Source organism: Heterobasidion irregulare (assembly GCF_000320585.1).
Source record: "Heterobasidion irregulare TC 32-1 unplaced genomic scaffold scaffold_09, whole genome shotgun sequence".
Taxonomy (NCBI): domain Eukaryota; kingdom Fungi; phylum Basidiomycota; class Agaricomycetes; order Russulales; family Bondarzewiaceae; genus Heterobasidion; species Heterobasidion irregulare.
The window spans coordinates 1,846,313-1,871,597 of NW_009258205.1; the positions used below are offsets into that span (position 1 = coordinate 1,846,313).

At 49.1% G+C, this 25,285-nt stretch overlaps 10 protein-coding genes across 10 annotated transcripts; 3 read left to right on the top strand and 7 right to left on the bottom strand.

Annotated features, from left to right (window-relative positions):
- Positions 1 to 574: 574 nt before the first annotated feature.
- On the top strand, positions 575 to 1,741 carry HETIRDRAFT_120928 (uncharacterized protein; the record flags this gene model as incomplete). The annotated part of the gene is made up of 1 exon (XM_009552056.1): positions 575 to 1,741. The coding sequence occupies one exon, from the start codon at positions 575 to 577 to the stop codon at positions 1,739 to 1,741; it is 1,167 nt and encodes a 388-aa protein (XP_009550351.1).
- Positions 1,742 to 1,888: 147 nt separating this feature from the next.
- Positions 1,889 to 7,006, bottom strand: HETIRDRAFT_68367 (serine carboxypeptidase S10; the record flags this gene model as incomplete). Its single annotated transcript, XM_009551394.1, has 12 exons — positions 6,464 to 7,006; positions 6,296 to 6,402; positions 6,199 to 6,240; positions 3,307 to 3,437; positions 3,142 to 3,252; positions 2,986 to 3,085; positions 2,841 to 2,931; positions 2,750 to 2,774; positions 2,577 to 2,694; positions 2,449 to 2,521; positions 2,011 to 2,389; positions 1,889 to 1,957 (listed from the first exon to the last, which is right to left on the bottom strand). The coding sequence occupies exons 1-12, from the start codon at positions 6,751 to 6,753 to the stop codon at positions 1,889 to 1,891; spliced, it is 1,536 nt and encodes a 511-aa protein (XP_009549689.1). The 5' UTR covers positions 6,754 to 7,006.
- Positions 7,007 to 10,107: 3,101 nt separating this feature from the next.
- HETIRDRAFT_421111 (uncharacterized protein) lies at positions 10,108 to 10,666 on the bottom strand (the record flags this gene model as incomplete). Its single annotated transcript, XM_009552057.1, has 5 exons — positions 10,108 to 10,179; positions 10,240 to 10,272; positions 10,325 to 10,350; positions 10,401 to 10,482; positions 10,535 to 10,666. The coding sequence occupies 5 exons, from the start codon at positions 10,664 to 10,666 to the stop codon at positions 10,108 to 10,110; spliced, it is 345 nt and encodes a 114-aa protein (XP_009550352.1).
- A 146-nt stretch (positions 10,667 to 10,812) lies between these two features.
- On the bottom strand, positions 10,813 to 13,054 carry HETIRDRAFT_446170 (uncharacterized protein). The gene is made up of 12 exons (XM_009552058.1): positions 12,757 to 13,054; positions 12,487 to 12,687; positions 12,367 to 12,436; positions 12,185 to 12,275; positions 12,079 to 12,135; positions 11,802 to 12,009; positions 11,615 to 11,732; positions 11,484 to 11,563; positions 11,362 to 11,416; positions 11,147 to 11,294; positions 10,943 to 11,083; positions 10,813 to 10,885 (listed from the first exon to the last, which is right to left on the bottom strand). Exons 1-11 carry the CDS (start codon positions 13,046 to 13,048, stop codon positions 10,964 to 10,966), a joined length of 1,440 nt encoding a protein of 479 aa, XP_009550353.1. The 5' UTR covers positions 13,049 to 13,054; the 3' UTR covers positions 10,813 to 10,885; positions 10,943 to 10,963.
- A 508-nt stretch (positions 13,055 to 13,562) lies between these two features.
- HETIRDRAFT_326023 (uncharacterized protein) lies at positions 13,563 to 14,062 on the bottom strand (the record flags this gene model as incomplete). Its single annotated transcript, XM_009552059.1, has 4 exons — positions 13,563 to 13,596; positions 13,647 to 13,760; positions 13,809 to 13,900; positions 13,958 to 14,062. 4 exons carry the CDS (start codon positions 14,060 to 14,062, stop codon positions 13,563 to 13,565), a joined length of 345 nt encoding a protein of 114 aa, XP_009550354.1.
- Positions 14,063 to 14,651: 589 nt separating this feature from the next.
- Positions 14,652 to 15,753, bottom strand: HETIRDRAFT_388434 (uncharacterized protein; the record flags this gene model as incomplete). Its single annotated transcript, XM_009552060.2, has 4 exons — positions 15,529 to 15,753; positions 15,389 to 15,463; positions 15,193 to 15,309; positions 14,652 to 15,128 (listed from the first exon to the last, which is right to left on the bottom strand). The coding sequence occupies exons 1-4, from the start codon at positions 15,616 to 15,618 to the stop codon at positions 14,652 to 14,654; spliced, it is 759 nt and encodes a 252-aa protein (XP_009550355.1). The 5' UTR covers positions 15,619 to 15,753.
- Positions 15,754 to 16,906: 1,153 nt separating this feature from the next.
- Positions 16,907 to 19,790, bottom strand: HETIRDRAFT_325318 (uncharacterized protein; the record flags this gene model as incomplete). The annotated part of the gene is made up of 13 exons (XM_009552061.1): positions 16,907 to 16,963; positions 17,016 to 17,085; positions 17,148 to 17,323; positions 17,378 to 17,524; positions 17,571 to 17,768; positions 17,818 to 17,849; positions 17,902 to 18,174; positions 18,226 to 18,376; positions 18,429 to 18,550; positions 18,608 to 18,984; positions 19,034 to 19,383; positions 19,435 to 19,703; positions 19,763 to 19,790. 13 exons carry the CDS (start codon positions 19,788 to 19,790, stop codon positions 16,907 to 16,909), a joined length of 2,250 nt encoding a protein of 749 aa, XP_009550356.1.
- A 228-nt stretch (positions 19,791 to 20,018) lies between these two features.
- Positions 20,019 to 23,194, bottom strand: HETIRDRAFT_325629 (uncharacterized protein; the record flags this gene model as incomplete). Its single annotated transcript, XM_009552062.1, has 4 exons — positions 20,019 to 20,398; positions 20,448 to 22,314; positions 22,364 to 22,657; positions 22,706 to 23,194. The coding sequence occupies 4 exons, from the start codon at positions 23,192 to 23,194 to the stop codon at positions 20,019 to 20,021; spliced, it is 3,030 nt and encodes a 1,009-aa protein (XP_009550357.1).
- Positions 23,195 to 23,416: 222 nt separating this feature from the next.
- HETIRDRAFT_325031 (uncharacterized protein) lies at positions 23,417 to 24,094 on the top strand (the record flags this gene model as incomplete). The annotated part of the gene is made up of 3 exons (XM_009552063.1): positions 23,417 to 23,515; positions 23,572 to 23,687; positions 23,746 to 24,094. 3 exons carry the CDS (start codon positions 23,417 to 23,419, stop codon positions 24,092 to 24,094), a joined length of 564 nt encoding a protein of 187 aa, XP_009550358.1.
- A 291-nt stretch (positions 24,095 to 24,385) lies between these two features.
- Positions 24,386 to 25,171, top strand: HETIRDRAFT_429356 (uncharacterized protein; the record flags this gene model as incomplete). Its single annotated transcript, XM_009552064.1, has 1 exon — positions 24,386 to 25,171. One exon carries the CDS (start codon positions 24,386 to 24,388, stop codon positions 25,169 to 25,171), a length of 786 nt encoding a protein of 261 aa, XP_009550359.1.
- Between the last annotated feature and the right edge of the window lie 114 nt (positions 25,172 to 25,285).

Consider the following 25,285-nt stretch of genomic DNA (forward strand, 5'->3'; position numbering starts at 1 on the left):
CCTCCAGCGCAATCTATACAAGGTTTCTGCCTTCTTCTGAAAACATGCAAATTGAGAATGACCGTACATCTAGCATATGTCCTTGACCTTCAGACTTCCTTTGCACTCGAAGATAAGACAGGTCACATCCATAATGACCCATGGAGGTCCCGCGCTCTCGAGCTAGAATGCAAACTGCGCGACATCAGCTCGCAGTCCGAGTCTGAGCATATAGGTTCGGATCTACCGACGATTCACAAGCTCCTTGCGTCTTGTGCTGACTTATATGACCTGTTCAATGTTCAGAACTTCTAGCTCTGCGTTCTGCTTTGAACGACTCTCCTCATCCCTCACATCATCCAGGTTCCGCGAGTCAAACCACGATCTCTTCCAAGAAAAAAGGCATAAAAAAGTCGGTGCCGGAAAAGAATCAGTTTTCGACACCCATACGCCCTCCGTTCTTCCTGTCTAGTCTCAGCTCAAAGCGAATACTTGACGAGTATCCAGGTACACTGTTATCATCGAACCCACACACTCCAGATAAGTTTCACTCGTGATGGTGCTGACTTGCTGTCGATGCTCTGTAGAAACTGCCATGTCCTTGTCAATCTCTTCAGCCTTTATGCAGCCTCTCCGGACGTTGGATGCCCTCTCCCTCACATGTGAAAATGGCTTGGATCTACCTCCACCTTCCATATTTGTAGCGGTTGCGATTCAATCCCTCCAACGCATTGGGGTTGTATTAAACGCTGCTCTTTCTCAATCTTGTACAGAAAATTGCATGTTGAATAAGCCTCCACGTCCGCACGAGGTTCTACAAATGGTGACAACACTAGTTCCACATGTGCTCTCGATGGTCTTGCCACCTATCCTTCACGCATATACAAAGAAGGGAGCGGCTACTGGCTCGATAACTACGTCCCCCTGGACGACAATCCTTGAGGGAGACGACTGCTCGCCTCTTTCTTCAACCGTGATCGGGAACGACCTTTCTGTGATGTTAAACGCCGTTCTGGGGCAGCTCGTTGAACACATATTACTTCGTATCATCCAGGCCATCAACTCGGCAACGCGACTGTACACAAGCATACTTCTGCCGCTACCAGATAAGGACAAGGGCCAGACGCACCACAAAAGCAGAACGCAGCCTTCGTCGTCTCAATCTCAAAGTACTGTCGGCACGCCTTTGGAGCCATCGGCTCTGCTACAGTGTCTACGTACCATTCTCGCAGTCTTAGACCACCTATGTGACGATGCCGCAACCCAATTTCCGCAGCAGGTTCACGAGCTCGTTCATCGAACACAATCGCTCAAAGACCGCCTGGCATTGGCGGCTGTGAGCGAGCTAAACGGCCTGTTTTCGGATCCTGCACCCGATGATACATCAAGCCCGGTGCCCTCTCCTTCCTCCTCTTCCTCTGACTCAGCTTCTGGCTCTCGCCGTCCCTCAGCGTCCAAGGATCTCAGGAATTTGCGCGAAGCGCGTGCTCGTCGACTTGCACGGAAGGATGCGGTGCACTTCCTGTGCGCTTCTTTTTCTCTGTGTCTGCAACCTTGGGCGGGCTCGACTACGCGCATGTCCGATACAATTCTTCGAGCAGCATTGGGCGGGGCACTGGGCAACCTCATCAAAACTCGCCTAGGTGGACCGAGACTCGGAGTATCAGAAGATGGCACGTCATCGAAGCTGGACGATGTGGAGGAAGGAATTGTCTTGGCGGCGTTGGAAATGGCTTGGGGCGAGGGTATAGTCGTAGAGTGATTGATGCATCATGAGTGAAAGTTCATTCTATGAAGGGCTGTTGTATCTCTTTCCAGATACAATGCATTTGATAATATACCAAATACAAACATATCGCGAGGCCTACATGCTCATGGCGCCGAGCAAGTCCCATATTGGTATACACTATCACAAATCCTCCTGCGCTAACCAACGGTTTATGAGTGCCAAAGCTTCCTGCGGCTTATCATAGGGCACCTGACAGAAGTATGTCAGCACTCGCCCCCATTTCACTCTCAAGAATGACGCACCATATGTCCCGCTCCATCTATCGTAGCGAACGTGAAGCCATTCGCGCTCCTAGTTTTGCCAGCCACTACACCATTCATTGACCACTCTCTTAGCTCCCGCGAAGAAAATTCGGTCTTCCCACTCCAATCGAGCGCAAGCGTCCAACGCTCGTTTCCGACCCAGTTGCAGATCCAATCGTACGCACCAACGTAGATCAGCACGCGCACGCCACGCTCGAGCAGGCTCGCGACGTAGTCGTACGACGGGTGCAAGGCGTCGAGCGCAGTGTTGAAGGCCGTGCCGACGTCGTTCGAGCACGCGCTGAAGTTTTGCGCGGCTGCAGGATCGACGCCAAGCAACGAGCGGACTTCGGGCTGGTCGAGATATTTTGCGATTGACCTAACAGCGTGAACGATGAGTTGTGTCATGAAGTAGTGGCATGTCTGTGATACACGAACAGGGTGACGGGATAGCAAAGCGTTTCTTCTATTGGTCCGTCACACGGGCGACTGATGTCATAGAAATTCAACCCTATCAAAACATATGCGTTATTCACATAGTGGCACTAGACCGTATGGAAACGCACCTGTACTTTCGAATGGCGACGAGAGTTCAGTGTCACAAAAATTTGAGGCTGCCTCGCAGTTCATGGAATCGAATTGGTCGATACAGCTCTCCTTGAGCCACTTCTCGCAGCGAGGAAGCTATCAAGAGATTATTCAACAATCAATAGTGTTTGCGCTATACATGGATACTCACTGCCTTCTTCATACGAAGACAAGTGCTGTAAGCAAACCCCACGCTGCTTTAGATATATAGAAAATGGAATGCGTTGGCGGAGTGCACTCACCCGATGTCCAAGACAGGAGGGACAGAGGCAGCAGTGCATGACATATCGTAGTAAGACGCCACCTCTCTGAATGGGTCAGTCATACCATTTCCTACAACATGCAAGGTCAGTCGATAACTGAACTCTCGAGCACCATTAAACACACCTATGATGGCAGATGTCAGATTGATGGGAGTAAGACCGGCAGCTACCAGCTGTGCATTCTGGTCGTAAACTTGTGCAGCAAAAAGTGGGACATAGCGACCCTTTTTCGGTTATCCAGTGAATACATTGAATGTATGATTACAAGCACTGAACCTACCCCGTATGATTCACCAGCCATGTGGAGGGCGCGCCCTTTGAATGAAGGAAAATTCTCGAAGAAGATAGCCACAAATGCAGCAATATCCTTGGCCGCATCCTCGGTGGTATCCTGCAGAACGAACAGATATAAAGAAACTCGGAGGGTATGACACAAGAGACGTACGACATGTTCACCGTACTCCGCGTACGAGAAGCCGACTCCAACAGGTTGATCAACGAAAAATACATTGGCATTTGAATTCCAGCTCTCTGGGTGGAATTCGGTGGAGGTGTCATTGACTACCCTACAAGGTCCTGAATTCATTGTCAACGCATAAACGGAATGTAAAATATAGAACAGTCCGAACCAAGTTCCATGAACAGACCCATAGCCGAGGAGCATCCTGGACCTATTATAAGATGCTTTGGATTAGATTCTAGCACAATTGACACAACAGTGAGACTCACCTCCGTTGGTCCAGAAAATGATATCGTCTGTGTCTGGGTCGTTTCGACTCTCGAAGAAGTAGAAAAATATATGTTTCGCCTCGATATCGATATATCCAGAGTACGCCCTTCATCGATAGGTGGTTTCAGCAGTGAGAACAGGCGATGTCGATATTTTTAGGCTCACTGCACAGTCGTATCGCAGAAGTCTGAGACCTTCTTGATTCTGGCAGTATGCCTTGAAAACGCGGGATGCGATAGAACTGTGTAATCTGACGCGCTCAACGAGCTCAACGTCTCCACAGGCGAGAACAACCCTGCATCGTACTGCGCAGCCTGCCGATCCGCTCCCACGTACGGGTTCGCATTGCCAGCGGGATTTGAGGCGTATCGGAAGGGTTGTTGACTTTGACTGGCTGCGAGCGCGCGCGTACCTAGGAATACGAGAAAAGAGAGACCAAGTGTCGCGAACATGGTGGTGGTTGTGGGTAAACCGGTGCTGTGAGCTTCATGACTGACACCGAAAGGATTCTTATGGTGGACCGCACAAGAAGGGGAGAGATAAAATAAATTTAGATCACTTCTTTCTCCTCACAGCCCATATTAGGCAACTCTTCAATTTCCTCGTCCTTGGTGATCCAGAAGAGAAGCGTTCGGTTCGCAGAAAGCGACGCGCTCTTCAGCGCTTCAGCACTTTAGACATTGGGAACAACTCAAATGACTTATGAATGTCGGGACTCAATGAAGCACAAGACAACTGCGCGAGACGTCAGAGCTATTGTGACAAGATAGGGATTCCATTTAGTTCCGTTCATCAAGGGAATAGGTACATGGCAAGTGACAAGAACAGCTCTGGGAACGAAGGCCCAGATCAAATTCCGGAAACAACCAAAATTTACAGGAAGGCTAAAGAACCATGATGAAACGTCAAACGTAGACCAAGAGACACAATCTTCAGCATATCCTCCTGCATCTGTCAGATTTAGAGGGAGCCGTCGAATTTGACCATGGTCCACATTGCAACATGCTATGTCATGACTATCACAGATCTTCCTGAGCTAACCAGCGGTTAATGAGTGCCAGCGATTCCTTCGGTTTATCATAGGGAACCTAACAAGAATATGTCAGCACTTCTCCGGATGAGGCTCTCGAAATTAAGCACCATATGCCCAGCGCCGTCGACAGTAGCAAACGTGAGACCTTTCGCACTCCTCGTCTTGCCAGCCACCGCGCCGTCGACTTTCCACTCCCGCAGCTCCTGAGAGGCAAACCTAGTCTTCCCACTCCAGTCCAGCGCGAGGGTCCAACGCTCATTCGAAATCCAGTTGCATATCCAATCGTTCGCCCCAACGTAGATGAGCACGCGCACTTCGCGTTCAAGCAGACCAGCCACATATTCATATGATGCTTGCATCATGTCGCCTGCGACGGCGAAAGCCATGCCAACCTCGTTGGAGCATGAACTAAAGTTTTGCGATACTGTAGGATCGACGCCTAATAGCGAGCGAATCTTGGGCTGGTCGAGGTATTTGGCGATAGATCTGCCAAAACGCAAAGTAGTCGTCTCCCAATGTCGCGGGAAGTGTGAGAGATACGTACTGTGTGATGGGATAGCAGAATGTCTCTTCTAATGTTCCGTCACACGGGCGGCTGATGTCATAGTAGTTCAATCCTAAAGAATGCATCATCTGCACATGAATCACACTTCCCACATAGGTACATACCAGTGCTTTCAAATGGTGCGGCTAGTTCCGTTTCACAAAAATTGGAGGCGGCCTCGCAGTTCATTGAGTCGAACTGATCGACGCAACTTTCCTTCAGCCATTTCTCGCACCGCGGAAGCTGCCAACAGACATGTGAACCAATCATCGTAAATGTTGATTGTGAGATACATACCGCCTTTTTCATGCGAATACAAGTGCTATAAAAATCCGTGGATAAGGCCAAATAGCAAGGTTCGTCCAGCAAAGAACTTGCCTAATATCCAAAACAGGCGGCACGGAAGCCGGAGTGCACGACATGTCATAATAAGATGCTACCTGTTTGTATGGGTCAGTCATACCATTTCCTACGATATAGTTAATTAGTCCTGTGCGATTGAAGTCTCAACTCCTCACAAACAGACCAATGATGACGGACACCAGATTGATGGGGGTGAGGCCTGCGGCAACCAGCAACGCATTCTGATCATGGACTTGTGCAGCAAAAAGCGGAACGTAACGACCCTGATGTGGGTTTTTTGCCCTGTCAATGGACATAAAATCCAAGGTCCAGGTAATAGACTTACCCCGTACGATTCTCCAGCCATGTGAAATGCACGCCCCTTGAATGAGGAGAAATTCTCAAAGAAGATCGCCACAAATGCTGCAATGTCCTTTGCGGCATCCTCACTAGTATCCTGAGCAGCCATACTATAAACAAAGGAAGGCCTTCGGAAAATATGACTTACAACATGCTCCCCGTACTCCGCATAGGAGAAGCCGACGCCTACAGGCTGGTCGACGAAAAATACATTGGCGTTCGAGTTCCAGCTTTCAGGATGGAACACGGTGGCATTTTCGGTTATGACCCTACAAGGTCCTAGACCTATTATCGGTTGATGTCTAGTTTATAGTGAGAGATCTCTAACCAAGTTCCATGAACAGTCCCATGGACGACGAGCATCCTGGGCCTGTGACAAGATGATTTAGTCGCTGTAGGCGTGACAGATAATTCTGGAGACTCACCTCCGTTGGTCCAAAAAATGACATCGTCTGTGTCAGGGTCGTTTCGGCTCTCGAAGAAGTAGAAGAAAATATGTTTCGCCTCAATATCGATATATCCAGAGTACGCTCTTTATTTGGTATCATTTTAAGCGATGTGATCGGATTGTGTAGAACGTGGGAGACACTCACTGCACAGTCGGGTCGCAAAAGTCGTCGACCTTCTTAATTCTAGCAGCATGTCTTGGGAACACAGGATGCGAAAGAACTGTGTACTCGAACGCGCTCAGGGTGCTCAATGTCTCCACGGGTGAAAAGAGCCCAGCGTCATATTGCCCAACTTGCCAACTTGCTCCCACGTATTTCTTCGCATCGCCAGGGTTTGACGCGCGAGACGTTGAGAAAACTTGTTGACTCTGACCAGCTGCAAGGGCGCGAGTACCTAGAGACACAAGCAAAGTGAAGCAAAGAGTCTTGAACATCGTAGTTGGAAGTCAACCAGCACCGTGAGTATCATGGCAAGGGTGCACCAGGGTCTATCTGGGCGCATATGGTCGAGTCGAGATAACAAGAACATAGGTCACACAGAACGACTGCAATCTTCTGTGTAGGTCAGCAATGGAGACTAATATAATCCTATCCTCACGATTCAAATCAGGCATGTGAGACGAGTGCGGAGTCACTGATAGGTTCGGAAAGAAACCTTTGGACAAAAGGTGACGTGTTGTTGAAATATTTGAACGTCAAGCTTCAAAGATTCAATGCGGCCCGTATCACAAATCGTTGAATCTCCACGCGACGGGCGTTCGCAAACTGCCGAATTCGAAGCGCTCGACGCAGCCGAAAATCATTGTCTCCTCTGACTCTCCAACATCTCCACCACAATTCGTTCAAGCAAGCCTTCTACCCACTTCACACCTACCTGCATCCCCAACCACTGGATATTCATTAGCAACATAGCTTCCCCCCTTTTTTTCTGGCTTCGGCTCTATGCAGCAATACAGCGCAATTGTAATTCCTGGAAGAGCAGAAGCTCACGACGCATTCTCAAGGCGACCACTTGGACGATAGCTCGGATATCCTGGCCCAGACAATTTCAAGCGCTGACGCTGAGCAAGATAAACTGAGCCTCGGGGCGGTGGCCATAAAAGAAGAACAATGTGATGGTGGCATGGTGGGGTATGATTCGCCGAAGACAAGGGGGTACGTTGTCGAGGGTTCACAGGAACCCGTTTTCAAGGTACCTCTTCATACTAACCCTAGTCAGCTGCTCACACTCGTTTTTTTCATGGACTGTCAATGATAGAACACTCACCGAAGCTGAGTCTCACCTTCATCTTCGCTGTCCACCCGGTATGTCGCCACAGCTTCTCCTCGTGCCATAATCCAGTTCCAACAATTCTCAGTTGGTGATTAATCGTGCTTGTGAATAAAACTATTTCTATGACCTTCGCTCCCACCACACCACCTCGTCTCGAAAAAAACCGTTCTATTCTAGGCCCGGCCCGCCTAGGTTCTGATTTGTCGAAATGCACATCAATTTGTCTATGTATACGCTATCTCATCTAGGGGACATGGGTATAAGTATCGGTATGGGTACTCTTCTGTGACCCAGCGGTCGTTCCTGGCGACAGTTCTGCTACTTGTTGATTAACTGTGCATAACAGATCAATATTTGACGCGAATCAGCACTGGAACGCTGAAATTCGAGGTGGTACGAGTGATCAAGGGTTGCTGAAGTCTAAGCCGAATCGCTTCGTGCGAAACAATACTTGAGGACCGCAGCTCCGCTCGTTCATCTCGGCGATGCCTGCAGTGTCTGCTGACCTTTCCCTCCAGTTCCTCACACTGTCAAGGCACGGCGCGCTTCTGTTCTTGTACTTCCTCGTCGCTTCAGCACATTCTCCCCTTCTAAGCGGAAGCGCGCAACCTTGGTTACTTTTCTGAGAGCTCCAGGCTGTCAATGAACGTATTCAAGAGCCTTCCTAGTCCAGGATTACATCGTCTTGTACCTTCCGGGTGCTGAATACAGGAGGCGCGCCCCGTATGAAACGCTCTCGATCGCGTCCTTCGCATTCCTCCGAGGAGTATGTTTACAAACTCGGCCACAATGTCAACCGGACGTGCAGAGGAAAAAAATATCGCTTGCGCAGATTACTCGATCCGAGTATAAACAATACATAATGTACAACAACTTCGACAACATGCGTAAAAGATCCTACAGACATCGCGCGCTAACCATTCTACCTCTCCGCGGACACGACTCACATCTACTATGACATACAACTCACAGGAGAATCCACGGCGTCCGACCCCGTGCTGCTTGTGGGGAAGACATTGAGAACGAAGCCAACCTAGAATATGGCGAGAAACTTACCTGCCGATCGTTATGCCACCTCAGTGTTCCCTCCGCCGCCTGCTAGATGTGCTTCGTGGGAGGCCCCATGACATATTTTCGTCATCCATCATTTCTGCGTAGTTGACATGCGTCTGCAGACCAGCTCTAAGATGCATTTCGCAGTTCAAAAATATGCACTACTAGCCTTCGATGGTTTCGAGCTCGCAGCTTTCGACCGCGAGGGCAAGGCTTGACTCGTAGTCTGCCAATGAATAAGTGACACATATTTTCGGTCGAGGCACTAGCGGCCTTACCAGCGATAGAGGCCATGATTGTGGCACAAGAGTGCTTGCCGAAGAGTACACGCTGGTATTGTCGGAGACAATACTATCTTTCCGCGTACTTAGGCCCTGCGGATTTGAGCGGCAATAATTCTGCGCGTCAATATCATGGACATGCTAGAGAACGCGCACAGCCTACCTTGGGCTGAGCAGAGCTTTTCTTGGTGAATGGATTGTACATTTCGACGGTAGAGACTACAAGTGAAGTTTACCTAGAGCACAAGAATGGGATCAGTGCCATGACCATGACGATATCAACAGACGCATGGGAGCACGCTCACCGTGGATAGCAGTGGCAGAATGAAAGTGGGCAACAGTAGCGCACTTAACAAAGCATGGACCGGTCCACCTTTATAGACGAGCACCATTTCGACCCCACATGATTATGGTGCGTTACGGCACCGCGTCTAGATGGCACGAGACGCTCGATCGGGACGCCCGCTTCCCTTCCAATGGTTCTCCAGCCGGATACATCGAGCGCGCATTTAGATCAGAACGGGATCTTTCAAGACCCCGCTGTTCATCCTCGACCTCAGCTGCGCATTCTCCCCGCAATTTGGATGTTGACACTGCGGAAGAGATCCGTTGACGTGGAGTGGGTGCACAGTGTCAACGACGACACCTGCCGTGATTGGGTTAAGGTCCGCCGCTGAATTTGAATCGTGCTCAGCTGCACTGAGCTACCCACCTGACTGGAACTTGATGCATGATGACAGTATTCATTCATGACGTCCCGCGCAAAACCGGAACGGGCCTCAGGGGCGAGGATATATGCAAGATGCGGTATGTGCGCAGATGCGTGCTAGGGACGGAGCCTGACGTGGGCTTTCGTGAGAGTCCGAGTTCCCAATGGTATTCGCGGCGAACCGTAGTACATCATGGTATTTTGTAGGGTCCGAAGCTGGCGCTGGCAACGTGGAATCTCATTAGTGTCTGCGCTGTCGGCGTTTGAATCAGACTTGTGAAAAGTGGTGGCCCTGGCAGTGCCCTGACCTGAAAGATGTGAGCGACTGGCGGGCTACTGAACTCAAATGTAAATCATGAGATGATTAGGTGACCGGAAGCGCTAACAATTAGCCTGACAATAACATACACGACTAAACATGAAGATATTGTAGCCGTAGCGTACATGCATGTATTGGATATTATGCGTTCAGTCAGTCCTTGCGAATGCTTTGTTTGACATCCGACTCCAGCTCATTCTTTTTTTGCGCCGCCTGTGCTGTGCCCTAGTGTATTTCGAGGGTTGTAAATATAGGGCATCGGCCATAAGTAGAAAGCCGGCGTACCTCCGACGTCTTTTCTTTCACAGCGTCAGTCGCCTGAGAGAATCTGTCTTAAACAATGTGGACAGCAACGCAGTGTATCGCCTACCTCTTGTGCCTTCTCTTTGGAGGTGCCTGTCGCAGAATGGTAAGCCCTGAGACGTCTCTAAATGATGATTAAATACCTAATACTTGCTTGCTCTTCTCTGTGACCTCCTCGCCCGCGTCCAAAGCCGATGCCAGCCCTTTCCCCACTTTTTTGTTCACCTGGAGCGAAGTATGTATTCTCAGATCCCATAAGAGCTGAGACACCACCTACCGTATCCGCTACCTCAGAAACCTTCTCTGTGACTGTTTTCGCTGCAGTAGGCGTTGCGTGCAATTGGCGTGAGACAACGACGGGTGCGCGAGCGGCTTGGGTGCGTGCAACAACTGCAATATGGTGGAACATGGCAGCAGAAAGATGGGTCGTTCTCGACAGCGACGGAAACATTATGTGTTTATATGCTTGCGCTTGACACCCATGACGTTCGTCTAGGGAAGGTATGATGCTGCACGCCATGACGTCATTGGCTTTCGATGCTAACACCAGCAAATACCACCTGACACAATTCAATTCTGAAGCAGATCTATCAACTATCCCGGAATATATCACATCGTAAATGTTAGCCTGTCAAATTTTGGTGTAATGAGACCGCGGCATCAAGCCAATATATCATCTACTCACACCGTCCTGAAAGTCAAGATTTCACTCTTCCTTTGCTAAAATTTTCTCCATGGCCCTGCGCGCGCATGCAGCATCATACAAAGGAACAGCGTCATCCCCAAGGACATCGCTCTCGACCTCCACACATCTCACGCCCAGTTCCTAAGAGCGACCCAGAACCAGTAAGCACCGAACGTTAACAGCCGAGGTCAAGAAAAGACTTACGGTGACACGCTGTATGTCGACCTCGACTGAGGTGCCTCGCAGATATACTAGATGAGTGATGAACGCAGAGACAGGGTACATTGTCGCGGCGTGGCCAAGACCATATGGCTCCACGCGGTATGATGCGTTGAGCGTACGAACGATGGCGCTAAAGCATGTCAACGTATTTCAGCAATCTCAAAGAAACAACCATAACCATCATCATCAGTACGCACTCGATGTAGTCAGTCGCGGCATACCCGTCCGTCTCCCTGTCATTCTTCGAATTCACTGCACAGTGAACAAAACGAAGCGTCAACCGAAGAGCTGAGCAGGGAAGTCACTTCAATGCACTTACGGAAGAGAACTTTCGCGCGCAAAGACGATGCGCCGGCTATCGCAGCTGCAACGCCACGCAATGCGAGGCATGGGATGATACTAGGCTCTACTGTTTCATTTCAAGTCGCAACGAATGAGTGTGTAACGGACCTTGTCCAGAGAGAGCCACACGCATACACGAGAACTTCCCGCGCGCGCAGGTTCGAGAGATAGTCAGGGTTCGGTGAAGGGTGTATTTCGTGTCCGTATGCGTTGATGTAATATAGCCCTATACAACGTTACGAATATATATATCGTGGTACTTTATGAATGAATGAAAGGGCACAAGGATACTCACTGCTTATGGGCGCGTCAAGCGCCTCAAAATCGACCTTAGAGCCCGCGTCGAACATCATATTCTTGGGCTTTGACAGCGTAGCCCTAAGATCATCCGTGGGAGATGCAAGGTTCAGCGCGCTGTCGTCAAGGTCGTTGTCAATAGAGAACGACGACTTTCGCACGGGGTGAGATATCTCGCATTGGCCAATGAGACTCACGCCGCTCGCCTAAACAACGGTGAAGAAATTAAGGGTTGAACACAAGGAGACATTACACAGCAGAAATAGACGGCTTACAAGCTCAGCTGCAATCGTAACGGTATGGTTGGTCACTATGACTGGGAGAATGTTTGCCTGCGACTCTGGATGAGCAGGTTTCACTAAAGCACAAGGAACAGCGGACCTGGCTTCCAGTGATAGAAGAGAAGAGGAAGATGGCTGAAGGAAGGGAACGGAAGAATCCTTGCGCGGCAGCAAGGAAGTAGTTTCCGATGCTGTACAGCCATCACTCGTATCAGAAAGAGCTCTGATCGTATCTACATAATACTGGGAGGAGAGGAAGGTCAACGGAACACGATAGCTCACCTTCCATTCAGGAATGAAAAGTTCTTATGTGCCCGTCGGAGTACTTCATTCTCGAAGTACACGAGGAACCCTGCACACAGATTAACAGTCAATCTGGGCAGCATTGCAAGCCTAAATCACCTCTTATGGTCTCCTTGCGGTCGTTTGGAATGCCTACCCATAACGCGCTGCGTCCCTCGACGATCGCCCTCCACTGATCGCGTGCCTCTTGCTCGGAGCAATTTACGGGAAGGCGATGCGCAAGAAGCGTACGTAAGGCGTCCAAAGGAGACCCAGAAGGTGCAGAGGGCATTAGACGAACAAGTCGAGAGCGAATGTCCCCTGCAACGCGTCGTACCCGCCACGTCAGGACATGTACTTGCTTTGGAGGCGAGCGAGAGCATCACAGACCGATAGACGGACCGCCGAGCACACGGATAATCTCGCTCGAAGACCCTCCATCATCGGAGACTGGTAGCACATAGCATGCTTGAGAAAATGCGGCGCAAATTGCATTGCAGCCTGTGCCCCCAGAGATGATGATGAAGGACCTGTCTTCAGGTGTGTCGGACACGTGGGAATTGACCAAGCGGGAATGAGGGTGAATGTACGAAGGCTGTAAGGGCTGCGTTGGCAGGTCAAACACAGATGATCCTGGACTATTGAGAAGAGCGTCGGGAGCGGTGAGGTGCAGCGCGGCCATGGTGGTTGTCTCTGAGCTCGAGCTTAGCGGACACGTCTACAGACACTATATACTTTGCGCATCACGTGGACGTCCATTAGTATCACGTGGATGTAAACGCGTTCAGCGTTCGCGCGGAACCTATGGTAAAAATCCCACAGAGTGCAATATTGATGCGTTTGCTAAAGATAAAGAAGGAAATTGGTGGGAACGACAACAATTTCTCGTCTGATAGGTCTTCCGAATGGTGCTCATCCGAAAGTTTGATATCCGACCTTGTCTCCGCAATCGCGATCGCATCCGCAAGCTCTCTGTGCATCATCCAATGCAATTCCCCAATCCTCAGATATTCTCAATATGAGCATATTCTAGGATGGATTTTCGCTTTTCTACTTCCTCGGGCCTGAATTTCATCGACGCTAGTTCGTCCTGGACCTCTCCTTTTGCATGCACCAGGTACGATTCTATGAGGCAGAGACTACCCATGACGCTCTCGACAAAGACCTGAAGAGACTTGATGCCCATTACGACAACTTCAGACGACGTTGTTGACTAAAAACTGGGAGAGACTGAAAAATTAGATCTGAGCGATTCTTGCGATGATCGCCATGCGACTTACCCTGTGCTCGTGGATGTCCGGCATCGAAAAATCTCGTCGTTAGGGAGAACGGACATTGTAAGAGTGCTTCCATAGCTTTGGTCGAAGGGAATCCATGATGTGAACGAGTTTAACCTCTGAAAGCGATTCCTGAAGAAAGATCAACAATGGCAATGGACTCACTCATCCAATGCCTTCAAATATAATGGTGATGATTGCCGCGTTGGACTCCATTGGAGAACCAAGCGCTGGCGTCGTATGCAGCTTGGAAACAGCTGGATAGAGGTGAATTAGTCTGGTGGCCAGTTTGGATGGTGGAAGAACATGCCCACTTTCAAGGAGATCGGCCTTGCCCACTGCAAGTGCCCATGCACTTGATGGGGATTGAGGTACTCTACATCCGTCTCCTTGAGTGCCGGAGCCTCACAGATTTCCATGGTCGATGGCTACAAGCTGAACTCTCGTGATTGAGTTACAGAAAGTGGATCAGAGCAATTCAGAAAGTTGGAAGACGAAGGTTATTCTACTGTAAGGTGCGGGGAAGCTGACAGAATGAGTATTATCATATCGAATCTGAGAGCCTTCTCTTAGAGAACAGAAGCTGCTACATAAGAGTCAGCAGCTTCAAAAATCTCGAGTGCTTCGACTCGTAGTAGTACGAGCCCACAGGACTTTTCAGATCCACAATCATCATTGAAGTGCGTCGTTATGCAGTGAGTCATAGCGCCTTGGTCGCCTTCAACAGGCGTGAACGCACAAGCGTCGAGTTCAAATTTCCGCTCGTACCCTACGCCAGAGCTCAGAGGTCGGGACGAACCCAAAAAATAGCACGAGTCGAACTTAATTGATCAATTTGACAACCAATAAACCTGGAGCAAGGAGCAAAGTCGCCTTTTCTTTCTACAACGCTAGATGTCTTCTCCAAAAATGAATCATCGGGGACGGATGAGCTATAAGTGTGTGTGATGGGAAACCGAAACATACCTCCGCCGAAAGCGGCTATCAACCCAACCTCCTCAAGGCATATCAAAGAGCTCTACCTTTACCTTTGTCCTTGCCCTTCCCCTTAGCATCGGTCGCTGTGATTGGGGAAACGACACTCTCATCGGGCTCGGACTCCAAACGAAGTACATCTAGAGGAATGATGTCTCCTAGATTCTCGATATCCGGCCTGTCAATTGCGACCGAGGCAAGCTCCTCAAACTCAATGTACGCCGCCGCCAGTTCAAGCTCCTTTGCTTGCTTGAGCGATTCGAACTTCGCGATGAAGGCGCGGATCTTTTCCAATCTCTGTGTCCTCTTTTCGACTTCATCATGCCCAGACAGTGCAAGGGACGATGAGTCGAGCCGAATACGGTCAGCCTCTGCATACGCGGCCGCCAAGCGACTTTCCACGAAGGATATCTGGGCATCGATTTTTGTGAGAGTGGCTTTGACCGCTTCAATAGATAGCACGAGGATATCAGATGTCTGATCCTTAGGTCTTATAGAGAATGGGGGCTCCTGGGAAGACGGTCACAAACACGCGTGTTTACAGACGCGCACCAGGACTTGAGTCAGTGCTCACCCCAGTGCTCCCTGATAGCATAAGCAAAGATTGGAACGCATTGGCATCCATTGATTTTGAAGTTTGAGTTGAATCAGACTGGGAATTAGATGCGGATGACGACGGCACATTCCCGAGCTTCACGCCAGAAGGCGGAGTGGCCCAAAAAAGTGATAGTTACAAACACTCATTGTGTGCAAGTCAACTAAGGACTCACAATGGGAGTGCCTACTCTGCTAGATCCGACCATCGTGGTCTGTAGCGGGTCGGACGCAACCATAGCGTGGAGTAACTTCAGTTCGGGTTTGTATTTGTCCAGTTCAGAATTGACATTGAGCGACGGAGGAGTGAATCCACCTTGCTCGTAACACCACTAGGACCCTCATGCACAATGCGATTGATGGACTCCTCCACTTGCCTGTTTTGTGGAGTGTCAACGTTTTCCATGGTGAGATGGGTTAGATAGAGGTAGCCTCCTGGACTGGCGCAGTCTGGGTATAGGCGGCCGTTCAGGGTTGCTCGCGATTTTCAAGATTCAAGGGTATGTGTACAGCGAGATGATGGTTCGAAGGTTTGAAGTGCGACAGCAGTGTTGTACACCGTGGGCAAAGTTCCATGGGATCAGTGATCCCAGAATGATTACCTGATGATTTCTTGCCCAAAAGAATCAGCATTAGATCTATGGATAAATTTTGAGCAAAAAGGGAATGTGCTCTTTAGTTTTTGCACAGAGTGTGCTTGGAATATCTCATAATCTGATTAAAAAATTGTTGTGGTATGAAATAAGGCTGGAATTGATCAGAAATCTCATGAATTCCACAACATATATCCATGGAGCACAAAAGGAAGGACATTTGGGCTAAAATCACAAGAAACTCGCAAATCACATCCTAAATTCATCCTAAATGGTCTATTGATCCCATTCTGATCCTATTCTGACCAAGCTGATCCCATTGTGATCAAACTATTGCTTGATCACTTGATCACAATGGAATCAGCTTGGAATCTGTGGACTATTTAGGATGAGTTTAGGATGTGATCTGTGAGTTTCTTGTGATTTTAGCTCAAATATCCTCCCTTTTGTGCTCCATGGACACATGTTGCAGCCTTTATGACATTTCAGTCTGATTTCGGCCTGATCTTATTCTGAAACAAATTTTTAATTGGATCATCATGCAATCCAAGCACACTTTGTGTGGAATTTAAGGAGCACATTGTCATTTTGTTCAAGATTTATCTATAAATCTCATACTGATTCTTTTGGGCAGGAAATCATCAGGTAATCATTCTGGAAGCATCAGCAAACTGGGAGGCGTCTGTCCGAAGCTGGACAGACAATGCCAGAGCCCCAGACACCTTCAGCGAGTCCCCAATTATACAGACACAGTGTCTGCTGGACTGATGCTTGCCGGAGCTGCCTAGACACTGTCCAGCTGCTAATATTTTGGTGCTCCGAACAAAAAAAGTATCTTGACAGCCTCTGAGCAGCTCTGACTAGTTTAGAGGCTCTTGTCAGACGTTCCCGGTAGCAGATACTACACCCCGACAGAATTTGTAGAATATGAAAAATCTCGTGAAATTTGACCAAAAACTGTATATATTTGTCGCATTTGAACACCGAACAATGAGATCAAAACGGCAGTAATCAACAGTCTAGAATTAGTGAAGTAATTGTGAGGTGGTATTACGGAAGGAGAGAGTTTATAAAATGAATGATATGGGACAGCGAGTGACATTAGGCAGGGCGGAAGGATGATGTCATAGAGAAGAAAGAATTAATCATTGATATGGTCTAAAACGGAGCATCGTTAGACAGGAACAAAACGGAAATAAGGAGTACAGACAGCGGTGGCCCAGGGATGCCAAAGTCTAGCTTGAGTCCATAGTCGGTTTGGCCAGACTTCCGTTGAGCCGCTGCAACAACTTCTGGGCTTTTGAAAAATCAGAATAAGAATAATGATTAGCTCCACACTCACAGTCCCTTTGTTGCCCATCGCTGACACATGCACTGGTATGTGGGTCCGAATGTCAGGTGGGCCTTCAAAGTTTGAATGAGTCCTACGATTGCACCGAAGTCTTTTTCATATGCTTCTTTCGAGAAGTCGATAGTCTTGTGTATGCCGCCCTCCCATTCCTCCAGACAGTTCTTGATCTATTTGCATAGATATTAGTACATTAGTGATACAGACATGGGAGGAAACCTTACGACACAGATTAGTAGAGCCATTGTCCTATCCGGAACAACATCTTTGTATGTTTCTGGAAACAGGATACCCAAAGATTTCTTGTCGAAGTAGAAGAATGTGTGGCACAACAACATAATTGCTGGATGCCCGAGGTTTAGGATCATGCCCTGAAAATACATTTAGCTTATGGTGTACGACACAAACGTCACTCACATTTGTGTCGCAAGGGCCATGCATGAACTTCCCATCAGTAAGTAACTCAACAACCCACGCACGAATGCGAGCTTGATATCCGGCAGCGTCCAAGTTCTCAGCAAGGTCGGAGGCAGAGAGGAGATTGTAGGATGTCTGTACAATCAAGCGTGCAATACGCTTGAGCTCACCTCGGAATGTTGACCCATCCTCATGAACCTGATAAACTATAAGAATCAGTAGTATAGCGTATGTGACCAAAACATACTCCTTTAATCATATCGTGATCCAGCAGCTGACCTGCAATGTCGAATATGATAAGCAGATAAGAGATTCACGAGACTACACTAACCTGGTGGCAATAGCTGTACCCTGAAGTTCTGGGTATACTCTGCGACCGCTTCATATATAGATGCCGTCGAATGCCTTAGAGAAGTCTCGTATTCAGGGAATGGGTCGATGGATGCCAGCCATTTACGGTGCCTTAGGCGAGCCTGAACAATTACGTAGCGCCAGTGCGATGGAAGGGATCCGAGTTTCTTCAAGTCTCTAGGGTCAATATCTATGGCCGATTTTTTGCGTGGGTGATTGCGCTGGCGCGTGTTGATTTGAAGTGATGAATGAGCTCAATGAAAAGATCATTAGCAAGCAGTTACATAGAAACGAAGGAACATACAAATTCTGCCTGCGACAGGCATTACCGATGGTGTCGACATCCTTGTAGCGACTTGGGTAAGTTGATTGACATCTGGCACTCTTGGTGTGCCATTCCGGCGCTGATGCTCGTGAAGTATATCGGTGGGCTGCAGCTGTCGTGTTTGAGGTGCCTAAAGCAAAGTAATCAGCACGAAAAAGAATCAAATAAACAAAATTGCAGACCAGTTGGGATGTAATTATCTCACGCAAAACCCCACCGCCACGTTCTGTGACCACAGCATCAGTATATGAAGCTTGATGAGAGTGCTGGAGGCTGCGTTGCGATCCACACGTCTGCTGGTTATCTGCATCATAATTATCATGGCCGTAGTTTCAAGATAGTTATAGCCAAAGAAACTCACTATTAGTGTTCGTTTTCCGACCATCATCCTCAGACTCTGAACCCTCCATTTCCTGCTGGTTCTCCTCAATATCTTGAAGGTGATCTTCGGTATCCTCATCCTCAATCTCGTCCTCATCCTCAATTTCATCCTTACCCTCAATTTCGTCCTCACCCTCAATCTCGTCCTCGTCATCCTTGTCATCCTCATTAAACTCTTCGATACTATCATCCGAGGCTTCACTGTCTTCGTCTGTATGCCTAGAGTTCACAGGTTGCACCGGTAGATTTGGCGGCCTCTGAATTGGAACAGGTATGGAGCACGGTGCAGGAACAAATGCACCGGCATTATATGCCGGAGTTCTTGCAGCGTAGGTCGAAGGAAGTGAGTCAACGTGGCTAGAAATTGCACCATGAGTATGCTATTATGATAGAAACAACGACAGACCTCTGTGCCTCTTTGCCATTACTTGAATAGGCTGGTTGAGGTTGAGGTTGAGGTTGAGGTTGAGGTTGAGGCTGAAGTGTTGTAGAAGGGGAAGGTCCTCTAGATGTGGCGAGTTGACGATGATGAGGCATTGCTTGAAGACCTATCAAATAGGGATCAATCTGTGACATATGAACTGAGCTCGAAGGGAGGGCGCTTCGCAAGGCAGGAAATTCGGGAGGAAATCCAAACCCGGGCGGAGGGCCAAGCGCTCTGTCATCAGCAGGGATCCGAATGGGAACTGGTGCTGGTACAGTATGGGTAACTAGAGGGTTTGGAATCTCCTGGCCTGTAACAGGTCCCAGAATAGACTGAAATACAGCATTTATCGCAAATTCGTGAACGATAGATGACGAGCTTACTTTTTTCTGGCGGTGCTTTCGCTTTGCTGGTGGTGGAGCCATTGGATTTTCAGCAATCCTCTCTGTGTCGTCTAGGCCTTCGGGAAATGTATGACAGCTCACTCGACGACGCTTCGGCACAAGGAGAGCTTCTTCAATATGTTCTCGTTGGAGATTCTGTCCACCTTGACCTCGGTTGGCCCTAGTGGATCGACGTTGGGCCTCCATGATTGGAATTGCATCTGCTGCCGGCCGCTTCTTTTGCCTTCGACTTGGTTGAGAGGCAGATACTAGAGAATCAAGGGTAGTCAGAGATGCGCGAAAGGGTAATACATAGAGTAGTCAGCACCTGCGTCAATGTCCATTGACCAATCCATCGTAGAATTCACTGTGCGATCTGAGAACGATAAATAGCAATATAAGGATGGACTGAAAAGCAGATGGAAGGACAAGAGATGATTGTGAGTCTTAAATATTAGATAGAACTACAGTACTGCTGCACGCGACATGAAACAGAAGAATGGCAACAGCCTGTCGATTGAACACTGCAGTGCGGTTTCTTACTATACATTGACGACATGGCGGAGAACAGCATGTGAAAATGACTAAGTCAGCAGGTTGTAGATCTCCCGGTTAGCATACTTATTAACAAAAAATTCGCGAGTGAAATGGAAGCTATTCTGGGCAGTCAAGCGAGGATCAGCCTTGGCTCCATAACGAGGAATCAGTTGAACCGGTGTACGTATCTGAGACAGTGGAATAACATCACCAAGCAGCGAGCTGTCCGCACGAACGGCACGCTTCACGATGTACATTCCCGAGCTCGCCTCAGGTGACAGGTGGCTTGTCCCGGAAGCTGCAAATGACGTTTGTGGAACAATATCAAAGCGGTGGCCGTACATGAGGTATGGGTGTGGGTGTGGCTGCGACTGCCCCGTGGAGAAGATCAGACAGAAGATAAGGCAAATTGACACAATAGAATGACCTTGAAGGAGTCATCAGCACCAAGTTTTATGACGTGAGCAGAAACCAACCTTCCATTGTGGATAAAGGAGGCCAAATGGCATCACTTGTGTTGGCAATAAGCGCGGTGTCACGCCTGCCGAATGGCCAGTCTGCCGATCTTGGACTCGCTTGAATATTGTAAGGATTTGACATCTCATGCCCTCGCAAGGGCTTGACCTGCACATAAGCGTGTGTCCAAACGTCAACATGCGAGAAAGGAAGCAGGCAATTTGGTTGTGAAATTCGACGTCCACCGATAGCATGCACTTGCTGTCCAGCCTGGAGCCGCAGCACATAGTCCGCAAGGGCAGGTCGAAGGTCTGGAAGCTGGAAGGAACTGGCGAGATCATCCACGGAGACTGCAGACAAGCATGGTGTACGATTAAGGTGAAATGCGGTAGATGGCGTCATGAAGGTGCGAGGAGAGCCGCTGGTGGTGTCGATCCGAGATTTCCACATAAGAATGATTGCTGCCTTTGCAAACAGGTCCGTACAATGTCGACGAGGGCCGGTCAAGTTCTCTACAGGATTAATCACTGATTTCCAAAGGTTTTCATCATCATCGAGCTTGTCGTCATCAGAGTCATGACCAGAATCCTCTGACACATGGCTGCTACTGAAAACAGCGGCAAGGTCAATTCCCGCGGACTTGATAGAAGTTGCAAGATCAAAATGACGACGCCGCTCTGCGCGATCCATAGCACGACAAATCTGTGAGTCAAAATCACGATGGTTGCTTGCGCGAAATGGCTCCTTCACAACTTCAATGTGCGCGCGCTCTGTGACATCGGCAGTCCATTGCATTGGCGCTCCCATCGCTCTGATACTCGGTACAACACTCTGCATTAGCTCAAGTTTAGGGATGTTCCAGTGCATGATCGCCTTCCGCTTGCCACGTCTTGCGCCGGCATCAACGATAGCATGTTTATGATGGTGAAATTCAGCTAGCGCATCCGAGATTCGACGTATGATTACCTCGTCAATCTGGGGGGCTTGAGCAAGGTACCGAAAGTCCATCAGAGCACGGATTGCGACAAGAAAGCTAGGTGGAACAGCTCCTGCGATGCAAGCAACAAAATAACGCTGTATATCGCGCTGTTCTCTGCCAGTGACCTGTTTTAATGTGGAGACACCATTTTCAAAATGTCGAAATCCGACTTGTGGCTGGATGATGGAAAAGCGAAAGTCCAATTCGGAATCACCAATGGTATTTCGGCACCAATGAACGTCATGATCAAGGAACTGTTTGTGCCATTGATGGAGCGGCTCCGGCGTGAGAAACAGAGAGGGGTCAGACCGTGCCCAGTCCGACCAAAAAGGGGAATCTACGCCATTCAATTTTGCAGCCTTCGCAGCTGGTACATATGCCTCAAGATCCTGTGGATTAACACGGCTGTTCAAGTCTTGAATCTGAGCCAGCGTAACTGACGCAGTCCGAGAAAGGTGACGGAAGGGATCGCCGAGCTGTTTTGATGACGCAATCGTGACCGGTGAAGACTTTCCGCCCACAGCAGCAAGTAGCTGACCTTCTGGGTTATCAATGATATATGCGGCTAAAGGAGTAAAACAAAAACGCGAATAGCCACGAGGATCTGTCATCATACGGCCATATCTTGCGGCTATCTTCAAGTCCTCAGTGACGATGCTCAGACACTGATGAACTACTCGGCTCTCCAACGTCCCGCGAAGATTTTTGGCGCATAGAAATTTTGGAATGGGAAGGAGGGCAAGGAGTAAGAATGCATGATTTGACGCTTTCATGCGAGTGCCGGCAAAGAGATTCGCAAGCGAAAGAAGGAGCGGGTGAGCCGATCGATTGCCTGTTCCAGCAGTGAGCGTTGTCTTATCTGACGAGAGAATAACGCCAAGTAATGTTGCGCCCTCGGGTAGTGTCGACTGTCGAAAGTTTGAGTAAATGGAGTACCACAGGTAGAAGATCACATACCTGAACATCCCAAGCACGGTCGCCAGTCATGTACTCGCTGAAAACACGAACAAGCCTCTCTGCGCTCTGGTAGACGTGTCGAGGCACATAGTCAATGCTATTTGAAAAGAGGGGGTTTGAGAACAGCGCTTCAAGACAGAGAACACTGTTCCTCCGAAACAATGTCATCGGCTGCTTTGTAGGGTATCCGGGCTGAGATATGGGCTCAGACGTCCAACGAGGAGCTTCCGGTAGCAGCTCGATCTTTGCACGGAGATCTTTCATTGTGCGAAACAAAAATGGTCGAGTTTTGACCTAATGAGTTGATCAGCTTCATATTAAACCAGAAGAGGTGAGACGTACATAATTTAATGAGAGAAACTCGTCCGTTTTTGCAACAGACAGACCAGATCGGAGGAGAAAAGAGGCCATCTCCCAGTCGTCCTTGTTCGCAAAAGGGTAGAATATGTTGTCAACTCGCTTTTCGGCATGGATGTCGGCATCAAAAGTGTCCATAAATGTGGGTGCTTGACCGTATGTTTTTCCGGCACCTGGAAACAAGTCCTCGGCTAGAAGTAATGGGTTTGTTCGGGCGGTGTCTGGACATGAGGACACCTCGGGGTACTTGTCCCAATCAGCAGCCCAATCAATATCCATATCATCTCCGATCCCTGCAAGTGTCGGTCCATCTTGAGTCTGCCCAGCAGCGCAATCAGCAACATCCGTGGCAGCAACCATACTGGCAAGCTCTGAGAGCCAACCGCTGCAAGGGGATTGTCGACCATTGAGATGTTTGACGACCCGCACCTCAGAGACAAATGTCTTGCCGTATTTTGGACAAAAGGCAGGCATCGACGAGCGTTGAACGTGAATGTTTGAACGTTGAACGTTGAACGTTTGAACTTGCAGGTGAGTAACGTGACAAGTTGAAATTAGTAAGCGCATCAATCTTTCTGTCCATCCTCATCCTCTCGCGCTCAATAACGATCAACTCACAGTACTCTCACAGTGCTACAAAGACTTACTGGACAAAGATAATACATTCGACGCCTTCCCCAGAGTTCTCCGTATGCGATGCACGCATGTGCGATGCCTGCTACGACATCATCTACGCCTGCCCCACCACATGCTCACTCGCTCTGTGTCCGTACACCTCTCCCTGAAGCTATATTGGTTTCTACTTTCCCTGTTCGTTTCTGCAGCAGCTCTGGACTCACTCCCCCTGATAGACAGGCTATGTTGTCACCGCCACCGCCGCCCTGATGACAATAGATCAGCAGCTCAGCTACCGCTGCAAGCGCAACGACGACTACGACGACGCCCTCCTCTGCAAGTGGAATATAATGTAAGTGTTGATTCGGCTTGGTATTGTCACCTAACTGGCTCAACGACAATCGCACTAGTAAACAGCCTGCCCTTATGTCACTCTCGGAGATTTCTGCCTACAGTCACACTAGTGAACAACTTCAACTGGCCCTTGTTATTCTTTCGAAGACTTCTACTTACAGTCGCATGGAGGCCATGTTGGAGGTCTGCGACATTCCCTTGTCTCTCTTTTTGTTTGTCGACACAGCTACTCTAAATTGTTTGTACTTCTCCGAGAGTGCCTCACGTGAAAGCTCCCTCTATAATACTGCTCAACCTATCTCTCGACCCTACACAAACAAAGATAAGATTGATGTCAAGTATGACAAAGATGATAAGAATCACACCAATGTATGCTTAACTAGACAGACCCGCAAGGAGACCTGAACTGGCTAGCTGCTTTGGGGAAGACATCATAAAAAAGCGACTATCTGACCAGACCCACCTTTCTGTACAGACGCCTCGAATGACATAAGCATCTAGGAGTAGCTAGGGCAGCTGGGGCAGCTGGGGCTCGGCTACCAGTTTGCTGATGAATCGCCAATCCCATGGAACTTTGCCCGCAGTGGTAACAGCGCGGCATGTTGGCGAACTATTATGTAATAATTGAGGACCCATCATCGGGTTCAATTTGATTACCCTAATTACTCCGTTTCTCCACCTTGACTTGTCAGTGCAATGAGTCTTCCCCCAATATTGTACCACTACTTCAAGACGCCTCTCCCATACATACCCACGCTCGCCCTTCAAGAGGCCCTCCACTTCATCCAACTCAAACAGCGACGCGCCTCAGATAATCATCAAGATATCCTACTCCTCCTCCAGCATCGCCCCGTTTACACTGGCGGACGTCGACAGCTGGAATCCGAGCTTGCGGTCGAGCGCGCACGCCTCACCAATATTGGTGCCGACTTCCTGCGCACACAGCGCGGTGGGCAGCTCACATACCATGGGCCGGGGCAACTCGTTGGGTATCCGTTGCTGGACCTGGGGCGCACCACACCAGCGATGGGCATTCGCGACTACATTTGCCGCATGCAGAAGATGATCGAGAACCACTTGCAGGAGGCGCATGGCATCGCGCATATCCCTTCCAAGCACACTGGAGTGTTTCTCAACGCAACTACCAAAGTTGGGAGTATCGGCGTCCAGGTGCGGCACCGTCTCACCACTCATGGATTCGCATTCAACGTCACGAGCGAGCCAATCGCGTGGTTCGACGAAATCGTAGCGTGTGGGCTGGCAGATGTGAAAGCAGGCTGTATAGAGCGTGCCGCACGCAAGGCCGTCAATGTGGAAGACGTAGTACCGGATGTTGTGAATGCCTTTGGGCGGCTGTTTGAGCGGGATATGGAAAAGTTGGAAGTGGAGAAGGCTGGGGAGGCGGGAGAGCTTATCGCTGAAATGGAAGATGAGGCACGGAAAGCCGGTCAGTGGTCGAAAGCACCCTCGCCTGTGTCATAATTGCTGTGAAGCGGCCGTAGGAGGCACCTTGTATCATCACAATAGATTTTCGGAAGACGGCTTCTTCTGTATGTGCCAGTAACCCTTGTTTCCATCTAATATTACCCATATGCA

Coding starts and splice junctions, on each gene's coding strand:
- HETIRDRAFT_446170 (XM_009552058.1), bottom strand. CDS start 13,048: ATGGCCGCGCTGCACCTCACCGCTCCCGACGCTCTTCTCAATAGTCCA. Junction 12,276..12,366: donor TTTTCATTCCTGAATGGAAG/GTGAGCTATCGT, acceptor ATGGCTGTACAG/CATCGGAAACTACTTCCTTG. Junction 11,295..11,361: donor GCCGCGACTGACTACATCGA/GTGCGTACTGAT, acceptor GACATGCTTTAG/CGCCATCGTTCGTACGCTCA.